The sequence below is a fragment of the Cryptotermes secundus genome, unplaced genomic scaffold, assembly GCF_002891405.2.
Source record: "Cryptotermes secundus unplaced genomic scaffold, Csec_1.0 scaffold92, whole genome shotgun sequence".
Classification (NCBI taxonomy): Eukaryota; Metazoa; Arthropoda; class Insecta; order Blattodea; family Kalotermitidae; genus Cryptotermes; species Cryptotermes secundus.
In genome coordinates this window covers 266590-278908 of record NW_019728498.1, presented here as the reverse complement: position 1 = coordinate 278908, position 12319 = coordinate 266590, and the positions used below count along the sequence as shown (strand labels likewise).

The following is a 12319-nucleotide window of genomic DNA, read 5'->3' as shown; positions in this document are numbered from 1 at the left end:
AAGAATATATTGTCGCGTATTGGGCGTATATCGCGACAAATAACTTCACGCCTATTTTATATAGCGAATTTTATTTCACATTCACACTTACAATCACCCAAATTACAGATTCACGATTACTGCTGTCTGCAGTATCACAAATAGTACACTCCAAATGCCAGAATACAACTGACTAGTTGCTGGCTAACTCGGAACTAACTCGGAGGTAGCTCGAGGACTGACTCGTAGGTAGCTCCAGGACTGGCTGTGAATAGCCTTCGCTGCTCCTCATGTAGCCTCGATCGGACAATTGTCGTCTGGTCCGTGTTGCTAGCCACGCTGTCCGGAGTTGTTGACTGCTGCCTAGCAACCGCGCTATCCCTCGGTGACGTCACCGCTACGTTACCGTGCGGAGGAGGGGGAGGGGAACGCTGACTCACCCGCCGCGTCACTGCTGGTGGGGCGGGTTCTCCTTTGCGCAACATGTCACACTATGAATGTATACATCCACTCCCCCATATGCCTTCATGACGTAGTGCTTAATTAGTTAAACAGAGGGGACAAATTTACCTTTTTTATGTGTGGTGTAGTGAGGGTCGAATTTAAGGGCGACCGACCGAAACCTCACTCCGGAGCCTCCAAGGAACAAAAATAATATTACAGATTTTACTCAGACGTTTGCTTCTCTAAAATCACGCAAAATTTGTTTGTACTTTTAGTTACTATACGAAATAAGAGAAAAAAGAAACAGTTATCATGACCAAAATTTGTTCTTATTGATAGGGGTCGTAACATTTTTCTTACCACAGTGCCCCCATAACTGTAAATCCGGCCATGGAAATAGTGAATAATCTTAACTGGTCTGTCGTTTCGTTACGAGCTTAGGTACTTAGGAGAACTCTTATTAGGCATTGAAATTTCCGGGAACTGATTTCCCAGAGGGTTATGAATACCCACATTTGTAGCAGAGTTTGTTCTGAATTGTTCAGAATCTGTCCCGGAAACATGTCAGGCAAATTTCATACAGTTCATAAGTTTCGTTTAAAGTCAGTTAAGTTCCCTCTCAGCTACACAACGAAAGGAAATAAACCAAATCGGAGATAAATGTCTACCAGCAATATGAAGAGTTCTGTCTTCTGGGATATAGCGCCGTGTACTCCGTTGAAAGTCAACTAACGTTTCAGAGGGACATGGCGTCTCAAGCAGAGATCTACATGCTGGTATCTTGCTTGGCTACTTCTTCGGCTCCTAAGATGGAGGCGACATGTTCCTCCGAAATCATTGGGGAGTTAGCAAGCAGAACTGCGCTTCCTAACTGCTTCATACTGATTAATTGCTTGGCTTATAATTCGAAACCGAAAATGGAGTTCAAGGGTTCCACTGTAGTATCATTCTACTTTTGTTCTAAAGATAATGCTGAGAACATTTAATTCGAATTGAATGTTACATTGCTACGTACGCTGTGCGTTGCATTGGCACACGAATCAGTGTCACTCCGTTTACAGCGAGCATAAATTGAAACTGTAGAAAATGAGGTCGCTTGCGTTGGCTGTGTGGCTTGTATCATCATGCTTTCCTGTACATGTTACTGACCAAGCTAATCTACAGAGCAGGCACCACCCAATTTGGAATGCTCTCAGAGCTCTAGTTCCAGCTTCTTCTGCACTCGTGTAAAGAGAATGAACGAGAGCCACAAATTTGGACTAATTCCTAGCTAGTCACACAAAATTACTGCAAAGTTCCACATACCGTTGTTAAACTCTTCGATAGTTGTGGGGATCCCGTTGGTATCCAAGTTACGGACTCGTCTGCCTGAAACAATACAAGGAAAATTACAAAACATTCCTACTGCCTTGGTTAGCAGTCCGTTGGAAAGGAATTTTATCCATGATGTTACGAGTAAATTAAAAGTTAGAACAAATGGCGCCTGAATAGGAATTCCCAGAGGCAAATATTTCGAAGTGACCGCAGGTCAATTAGCCTTCAGTGTTCTTATTTTCATGTGTAATACATTTCCCGATCGCATAGGCAAACATTANCAGTTAACACCACATATACACGGTGCCAAATCCCAGAAGACTGCTTTCTTCATAGTCACCGCCGTGAAAGCCTCAAATCTTACATTACAAAGATACATTAAAATTTAACTTACGACTTCTATATATTTACCATAGTTACGATCAGCAGTAATTCTTCTGCGCCTTATATGGAACACATTGGTTGAAAAACTTTAATTATGAAAATCCCATGTATCATTATCTCTCTCACTCTTCTTAACTGAGCAAATCTGCCTCTTAAATCTATTGAAATGCATTAATGTTACGCCGAAATGAGGCATCGCAGTTCATTCTGGATCTCCACACTCCTTATGAACTAATACAGTTTTAATATTATATTTCAGCATCCTGTTACGTCGATACATCACTCGTCCACTTGTTTCCGTCTCTAATGGAACACAAACGTTTATTTTAAATGTCATTATAATCACAAGGGACCGCCTCTGAGGTCTAGTGGTCAGAGTTCCTGGATACAGATCCTGAAGTTTCTGGTTCGATTCATGCCGCTACCAGATTTTCTGAGAAGTAGTGGGTCTGAAACAGGGTCCACTCAGCCTCATGAGGATAATTGAAGAGCTATTTCAAAGAAATAGCGGCTCCGGTCTAGAAAACCGAAATTATTGGCCTTGGGGATCCGTTCCGCCGACCAAACGACACCCTCTATCCGCTAAAGTTGGCACTAATTTCGCCGACAAGCGGCGGTCGCTCGGTCGGTATAGTTCGCTTGCGGACTCTAGCCACGGAATATGTTTTTTTTGTCATTATAATCACATTTAAATTTCCTAAAAGTCACTAAAATCATATTCTACACCTTTAAACTGGTTTCTGCCCTACCATAGGTCAGAGGTTGTGTTCACACTAGCAGAATCTTCGATCTTATTTAGCATCAGTAAGCAGACAGTGTCATATCGCCTCACCGCTTTAAGACCCTCAATGCGAGTTACGTTGGCCGGAATGTAGCTTCACGTCACATCACTGCATCACGTGCACAGTACAGAATATTTTGTGTTGATTTATGATGTAAGACCATGCCACAAGCAGAGGGAAGGAAACAGGAAGAATACACAGACATGTTAATGTGTCTCGTATCGTATTCATGTTTTATTGCCCCGAAAAGTACTACCCCTTTCCCGGCCCGAAAGACATTTCTACTTCATTACGAAAACGTTGGAAATAGTTTCTAATATCTTAATTTAAAGCATACGTTGTAACAATGCTTACAACATAATTCTGTCAGTTTCTTAGGAAACTGTTCAATTTCTGCATAATTCGTAACTGTCCATTCAAAATATTACCTTTCATGGATCTCTGTGGTAACTGGAAATGTAGGAGATATAAAAATGTTCTCAATATATGAAGTGTTCTATCTTGCATCCACTGATTTTTTCTTTGCTTCATACTTCAGGGGTAGACAACATTTTAATTTGCTGAAATTTATTATTAAAATGTGACCGATGTTTCGCTGGTTTCAGTTGATTTAAATATTGAAGAAAATCGGTATTACATATCGTAAATTTACAAAACGGAAAACAAAATAGAAGTATCCATACAAAAATTATTTTAAAATGTTTATTGGAGTAATATTACATCCAAAATTATTACAATTTAATTTTTTATACGTTTTAATGACGCATTTGGCGCTAGCCGCAGGCGACATTATTTTGCGTCGTTTTGGATATGCGAGGATATTTAAGGTACGTGGCTGAGGAAATAAATTTAGAAAACCCCGATTTTAATCTATTTGATTATGTTCTTTAGCCTTGAAGAAGAAACATTGATATTAAAAAAAAAAACTTATTCCGCCGGAATTGGAATCCGAAATTCACATTTTTGGATTACTTTCTGACACTCTTCAATGCACTTAAATTAGCCTGCTAAAACCCCATATTAGTTTACACCATGAATGTCGAATATGCAAGAATTTGAAACCTGGCTTTGCTTTGTCTGCATCGTGCTGGAATTCACCTGAGAAGACAGACAATGACCATGGGAAGTCTCAGCCGGAACTACTCGAAGTCCGGCAATGCTAGTGGGGTGGGACTAAGTCCCTTGTACTGCGGCCACTTCCGGCCTATTGTACCAGCCCCAGATGATAGGTGAGGGTGATTGTGGAGCAATTGGTGGAATGAAGATTGGCAGGGGAAACCGAAGTACTCGGAGAACACCTGCCCGAGCGCCACTTTGTCCACCACAATCCCACTTGACCAGACCCGGGATCGAACCCGAGCCGCCGTGGTGGGAAGCCAGCGACTAACAGCTTGAGCTATGTCGCGGCCGAAGTCCGGCAAAGATCCGAACCAGTTCGCCGTAACCTTCAACAGTCTTGCTGTTCTCAGACCTTGCAGAAGTCAGAGATGAGCCGAACAACGGAAAGAATGTAGCTGTGTATTTAAAGGATATTTGTTATATGCGCCAATCACAGCGGCTGCGTGGTCTTCGCCCTCTCAAACACTTGGATCGTGGGTTTGAATTCCACTTGAGGCATGGATGTCTTTGTGTTTATTCTGTTTTGTGCTATCCTGTGTGCACGAAGCCGCCTTGCGACGGGCTGATCCCCCTCGAAGGAGTCCTACCGACTGTATATAAGATCAAGAAACCGAAAAAGCGGCCGAGGTCCAACAAAGGGCTGTAGAGTCATAGATAAATAAATAAATATTTTATTGGTCGTACTATGCAACATGATTCGTCGCTGTGCAATTAAAGAAGGACCTCATTTGCTGTCCATTTAAATATATTAATTTTTATTTAGTAAAAGCGATTATTTTTCCAAAGTAATTATTTCGCTGTCATAACCACCGAGCAATTCAATTCGAGCGTTTGCTTCCGTAGGTCTGCTCCTGCGTTGTAACTTCTCGCTCTGTGACATGTGTCAACGGTTTCCATCAGGCTGCGTCACTCGCTTGCCTGCCCTGAATTAAGACCAGTAGCAGAACAGGTGTATAGCATTCTGCTCATACTTCTGAAAGGCGAACAGCCTTCCCTTTATTTCATCTAGAAAATGCTGATGTAATTTTGCTTTCAACGAATCATAAACAAAGTGTGAGGTAAATTTCGCAGCTAGTAGGTACAGGTCTGCCATTGGTCAGCTTAACGAAGGTAGTTCTTCAAGTGTCTTAAGCATGAGTAAACTGAAAGACAACATGTAAAATAAGCAGCCTTGTGATTGCTCCACTAAGTGAGGCTGATATCCTTGAACTGTTTCATGTTAAACACAATGTAAGACTTTGGATATATGTTTTAATTCTATAAAATTTAAAAATGTACAATTGAAAATATTTTTCCCATAGCAAAATCTGGATCTTCGTCGTGCCATAGTTATGAAAAATAAAAGGATAAAATTTAACGCCAGTGTAAATCTATTTCTGTCACACGTGTTTCAAAAATACATTCTTTCAAAACTTGTCAGTTTTCGTTCGACGTTATAAAATCTTTGAAGTGGTAACAGAGGCATTAAGAATTATAAAATTAAAGTATATCTAAATTAAATTTACATATTCTTACACGTGTTTCACGCAACATGACTAAATTAACGTTACATATGAGCAACATGTCAAATTCCAGTTCCGCAACCAAATATTGTCACGTGTATTAGTGACTTGTGGAGTGGGTTTGGATTGGCGAATCGATTTGTTGGATATTCACAAGTAGCAAATATAAATAATTGTAACACTCTGAGNTAGCATTCCCAAGGTTGCTGTAACTATAACACATGAAATAACGTCCTCAAGGCTTGAGCTATTCAGCTGCCTTCTGAATTCCCTTCGACTGCCTGCTTTGGTCTCGCCCGGCCTCCTTATATAACCCTTCAGCCGACCGCGTATGTCACACTGTTATCACTTTCCTCCATTTCTGTGCTTTCAACAATTCGTTGCCGTGGACATCGGCTTTAAACAGTTAAAGTTATATTGCATGCGTGAATCATAGTAGCTAGAACCGTTGTGTAGCAGTGGACGCATATTATTGTAGTGCTAGGGAATGCGTTCATCCAGCCGTTGGCTGGAAATGGATGTTTGCTCCGACTTCACTCTTCCGGCGTCACGTTACAATATCATGGAATAAGAGAGCCTTAATTGGAAACCGAGAGGACTACAGGTGGAGTAAACCCCGTGTGGAGGCGGGGTAGAGTACTTCCACCGTGTCCCTGCTAGTCGTAGGAGACGACGAAAAGAGAAGTCTCAGATCTGAGACAGTAAAATATGGTCGCGAGTCCCAAGAAAGACTGCGCTGACAAGAGCCGGCAGCATATACAAAAGACAGACCCTTCCTCTTCAGAGGGGAGCCCAATAATAACAAGACCGTAACTGTCAAAGAGTAAAAAGTATGTGGTCACGAGCCTCAGGTACTGACTGACTGACTGATTGTCAGTCGGAAAGTGACTTGGACTTGGTAATTGGAAAAATCTCAGTGCCATCTCGTTAGAAATTTCAGCGTAATGAAAAGTCGACATAGTCGTAACTCAGCATTGCTTGTCAGCACAAGTGATGAAATGTAAAACGGTTCTGTACGGCGAAGCTGACCGATTACCAGTGGCGGACTCTCGTGAACTTTGGAAAATCTTAAAAGAGGCGGGAGATATCTTGACTAGTTGAGCGACTAGTAACATCTCAAGATGGACTCTGACGCATAGAGGAATTATTATTATTATTATTTTACTGCAATTGGGTGTTCACCCGGTGGCCGTAGAACTTACACCGATACAGTCAAGGGAAGTCTATAACAAGGCAATAATACAAAACAAAATACATAACAATAAACAAGGTACACACAGTGCAAATTCAAACATATAAAGTTACAAAAGAGCACGTGCTTGTGTTCGTTTCACTGCACTCGAACAAGGACACTTCACATTACTTCACTTGACTCATTCAACTCCGCCTAAGGCCTCTTTACTTGCAAAAGCTTTCCTAACCCTCTTTCTAAAAGTGTTTAGTTTACAGGGGAAAGATGCTAGTATGCCTGCAGGTAAACTGTTCCAATCCTCTATGGTTCTATTTACAAAGGAATATCTGCCAACATCTGTTCTTTGTTTCCTGCTTCTGACTTTCCAAATATGATCGTCCCTACTCAGGCTCCCTAAGCAGGCTATCCCCTACCGCTTTCCAAGCCGGTCTCCTGGTGTACGCCTTGTAGAGGGCACACAGATGGACTATCAATCTACCCTCTGCCAGAGTTTCCCAACCAGATCCATCTGTAGGACTGGCAAATTTAGCTGCTCTTCTTTGTACCCGATTTAAATCGCTAACCTGCCATTCTCTGTATGGGTCGCAAGATACCGAACCATATTCAAGTATCGGTCTCACTTATGACGTATTCGAGTTACTATTGCCCTGTTTCAGTATACGTATTATTAAATGAAGAGCTTTCCATGCTTTTCGTAGCGTATAGTTTACATGATCTGCCCATCTTGGAATACGCTCCGTGTGATTATTCCTAGGTACTTAAAGCTATTTACCTCCCGAATTAATTGGTTACCAAAATAATACAACAGACGATCCTTCACCCTAGCTCTCATGAAAATTACCGCTTTACTTTTATCTGGATTTGTCTTCATTTCGTTTACTATTGCCCATTCCCCTAATTTATTTAGATCCGTTTGCAACTTTCACATTGTCACTACTATCCAATATTTTCCTGTATATTATGAATTATGTATTATTAAGTAAGTCTTTAAATATCAAATTAGAAGTTTAGCAGATACTCATGTACTTGTAACATCTGGATAGAACGATCAGAAAGCGGAGAGAAATGAAAATAGTCAGCCGACTCAGCCCAGACTTAAACCGTGTACTTTCCTTACCCAAGTTCGCCCCGTTACATTTTTACGTGCAAATATCTCTATGATTCTATTGCAGGACGAGTACAGGTTGTATATCCCGGGACTTTCAAAACTCTGGATTAATTCTAATTGTACTTCCGTATATCCGGTATGGAAACCAGTGCTTCAGACAGAATTGAATCATCACTCTTTTGGCAGTGTCTTCAACGAAAATCTTGTATCACTATTATAGCGCCATAAGGTGCAATGATGACTTTAGTTCTAACGGATAAAAGTAGCAAATTGTTTGGAACCAGGAAGGATTACAAAAGTCTCACTATATTCGTTAAAGTCTTCTGTATTCTGGAAAAGGGGAGAGGTTTTAAAAGCAGAAACTTGGAAAAGTTTATGTTCATGACAATTTCACTTAGTGAGCAGTTAAGCGTGAATGTTTAGTGGGATTTCTTTTTTCTGCGCACTCACTCTCTCTCGTCTATTATGAATTATGTAATCTCTCTCTCTCTCTCTCCCTCTCTCCCTCTCTCTGGACGACTTTATTACCTATGAGACCCTCCTCTGTCTGAAGCGTACAGAGAGAGGGAGACAATTAAGGGGAATTAACTTTCCTGAAGGAATTAGGATCAACTTTATTTGTACTAAGGCATGGCTTCGCTGTTAACATTAGCATGATCCCTTCCGTTTAACAACGTACTGCTTTTATTGGACTTATACACAGCTGACATTGCAGTATGAAATTTGGAACGGTCCGTTGGAGAACATTTTTCATGTGAAAAACCTACGGTGCATAACGTCTCCTTTAGTAGATTAGACAGAATCCTATTAGAATAAAAAAAAACTAACGCTATGAAACCCGAGGTATTATGAAGACTAAGCGAATTTTGGCGTTTTAAATAAATAAATGCTTTTAATGTGTTAAATTAAATTTTCTCTACTTGTAACAATTCTTTATATGCTACTATATTTCGCAATACCTACAGGCTTATGTATTAGTATATGGCGTCCATCAGTCACCTCGACGTTGCATGAAATATTCTTTGAACATCTAGATGGAGGCAATATGTTCCTCCGAAACGTCAGTTCACTTTCAACGGACTACACCGCGTTATATCTTGGAAGACAGAACTCTTCATAAGAACCGCTGTAAGAACCTCAAATCCTACATCTGTTAGGTCACTCCTGAGGTTAAAATGATAAGGAAAGGTGGCAGATCCCGCATATAACTTATGGTATTGTCACCCGTATTAGTGAATATAGACGGGGTTTGAATTGGTGAATAGATTTGTTGATAACTTTCAGGTAGTAACTAGAAATAATTATTATACTGTTGCTAATTTCCACACTACAAATCATTCCGCACTAAGTCTTCTCAATCTATCTTCACTAGTCTTTCCTCGGTAACAGCTCTCCACAATGGCTATTCCTCTGCAATGTTACCACTAGACATTCCTTGGTAACGAATCTTAGCAATGGGGATTCTTCAGCTTCCGTTGCCCGCTGGCTAACACTCCACAGATGAATCCTTAACTCAACCCGTTGGACTCCTCTGTACTCGTAATCTTTTAATTTTTCTGACCATGCCCTCTTATAAATCCTCAGCACGAACCCCACGGAAAACCCATCTTCTGTTGTCAAGTGTTTATTGGTCTGGTACCTAGCAATGGATATCCTAATGTTGAGAGCTTAACTTCGGGAATGTTTACCTAGCCGTTACAATATTATATTAGTAACTTACCATATTAACCTTCAGTATTCATGCTAGCCTTTTCCTGTATTGCACTCTACAGTGCGTATTAATACTCTCACTGGTTTCAATTCTTCTGATTACCATTCCTTCAAAACCTGGAGTCCTGCAGCGGTCCAGCCTTCCGTTGGCTGAATTTATTTTAGCCGAGTTTCTCTCTGTATGTGAGTGTCACTGTCAGAAAGCAAATGAGTAAACATGAAATAAAGCCCTGACCATATACAGATGTGCTCTCGAACAGAAAAATGAACTGAAACTGCAAATGAATAAGTAAGTACATAAATATGCATGTGACAGCATTGGGGACTTCAGCATTCATGACACCAATATTCACCGCTGAACCCGTTTCACAGAGTGTCGGCCCAGTTCCTCTTTAAGTTCCACTATAAGATTATATGCCATCTCCAGCACGGTACGTGGAGCAGTCGCCTTTCCATATCAAAAATTTTGTACGAACAATATAAAGTAACTCTCTTATTTCCGCTGTGTATAATTTCGCTCGATATATGAGAATTAGAACATGAATTATAGACTTCTGTCTGGGGGTGCTTATAGCTATAAAGTAATCCAGTTATTGTGAGATTTGAGGCTTTCACGGCGGTGACTATGAAGAAAGCAGTCTTCTGGGATTTGGCACCGTGTATAAGTGGTGTTAACCGACGTTTCGGAGGAACGTATCGCCTCCATCTTCAGGGCAGAAGAAAAATATAAGAAATCTGCAAGCGAAGAGACCGTGAGAACAGTCTGCTGTTACCGGTTCTCACGGTCTCTTCGCTTGCAGAATTCTTATATTTTTCTTCTACCCTGAAGATGGAGGCGATACGTTCCTCCGAAACGTCGGTTAACACCACTTATACACGGTGCCAAATCCCAGAAGACTGCTTTCTTCATAATCCAATTATTGTATTGTATGTCTGAGGAGTGACTGGTCTCGTTAGTATCTCTGCTAACCAGACATTTCGTTTTTATGCCGAAAGTCTTGCGAAGTGTCACATCGTGGCCCTGACTTCTCCATGGGGACTTCAGTTTCTGTGTCTGGGCACAAACTGTTGTCATGATATTAGTGCATCTATCTCATTAGACCCCAGGGGTCACAGATATGCAACTGCTTTAACACAATAAAAATCTGCGTTCTGGTCACAGAACGAATTTATATATTTCATGTTGTTCTAATAATAAAAAGCGATTGTTTCCTTCAGAATTAACCGGTTAGTATTTGTAGCGGAGTCGTCATGTGTTTCCAATTAGGTACGAACTGAATTTATATATGTTCTCTGGAACAAATTCAGTCTTTAGAGAGTTGATAATGGAACAGTTATTCAGTACGCCTTTTGCCCCTGATAATTAGTACATCGCAGTTCGGTGTAACTCGAGAAGAATACCAAAAGATGAAATATGCTGTGAACTTGTCTTTGTGAGTGGGTAGTATGGTTCGTTTCCAAACCTTTGCCGCTGGAATGTCTTTCAGTCGTTTGAACCACAGAAGAGTGCTTCACGTTTTTTTTTTTTTCGGTTGTTTAGAACTGTGATTGTATCTGGTCTACTAAACATAGTAATTGTTTCAGAAGCAGTGATATAAAAGCAGACTTATGAAATCGCCATGCTGTCTGTGTGTCTGTGAATCCCACCTATTAATATTTTAATTCTTTAATCAGTCTTAATTAAACTTGATAACGCATTCCATGGCAACTGAGTCCATCTCAACTGCGTATTTCATAAATTCCTCCCATTAGTCTATGTGTCTTATGTGTATTGAACCTATCGTTGCTAGGCAACGGCTCAGTTTATCCCTCCATTTGGTACTAGGTAACTGCTTGGTTAACACGATGTCGCTGCAACGAATACACGCAACAACAGAAGAATTGTTGGACGCGTCATTTTCTATGCGGTCCCTGTATTATCAAAGAGAGTCTTTGGGTCTGTCTGTGTATCCTCATATCCTTGCTAGGTAACATCTCTGTAAAGATGTTCCCGCAGCAACGAAGATTTATTGGAGGCGTTGATTTCTGTGCGGACCTTGTCGTATCAAAGGAAAGTAAGCGATTAGTACTTCCCAGAAAATTTCATTTGTTATCCTTGAGGAAGCAACCATTTGCACGTCATCTGCCATAGCAAATAATCATACGATATGTAAGAACACGGATAAATATTTCTACTCATAGCGGGATATCAATCTGCAACTGTAATTGGATGTAGCCTTGGACAGTACGTTCACCAATCAACGAGCACATTACGATCGGGGGAGAGCATAATTTTACGGCATAGATTTTGTCAACATCAGGTCCATGAAACCTCTGCTGAGAAACACTGAGTGCTCATGTCCCGATGCTGTATGGAACACTCCATAAAGCACTCGGATGTTATTTACTCCTCGCCGATATAAACTATTATCTTTACGAGTAATAGCTAAAAAAAAAAATTCAAAAAGCGAGAATGTTAAGTAGAATGGATGGGCTCTGAGAGTTACAACCCCTGTGGACCGTGATGTATGAGAATCCAACAATTCTCTCCTAGGCTGAGAAATGAAAATTTCTTTACAACCAAATGATTCAGGCAGCTTATGAATATTTATACTACTGCAGGAGAGACATCCTTACCTTCCCTTCTGGAGACGATATTCAAATTTATATTTTAATATGGAATTATTCTTTGGGCCGTAGAATAGCGGATGAATACAACGGCACAGTATTTTGTATTACTACCGAAATGTAGCAAAATGATCTTCGTTATTCAGTTAAGCTTTGCACTGTGACTAATGTTACATTT

At 40.6% G+C, this 12319-nt stretch overlaps 1 protein-coding gene across 2 annotated transcripts in view; it reads right to left on the bottom strand.

Moving 5' to 3' along the window:
- Positions 1–12319, bottom strand: part of LOC111865146 (limbic system-associated membrane protein) — a 239771-nt gene that overhangs the window by 125596 nt on the left and 101856 nt on the right. For both annotated transcript variants that reach the window (XM_023852912.2, XM_023852914.1), the window contains one exon: positions 1729–1791. In XM_023852912.2, the coding sequence (XP_023708680.1) occupies positions 1729–1791 (63 nt within the window). Of the gene's footprint in view, positions 1–1728; positions 1792–12319 lie in introns of those variants that run through there.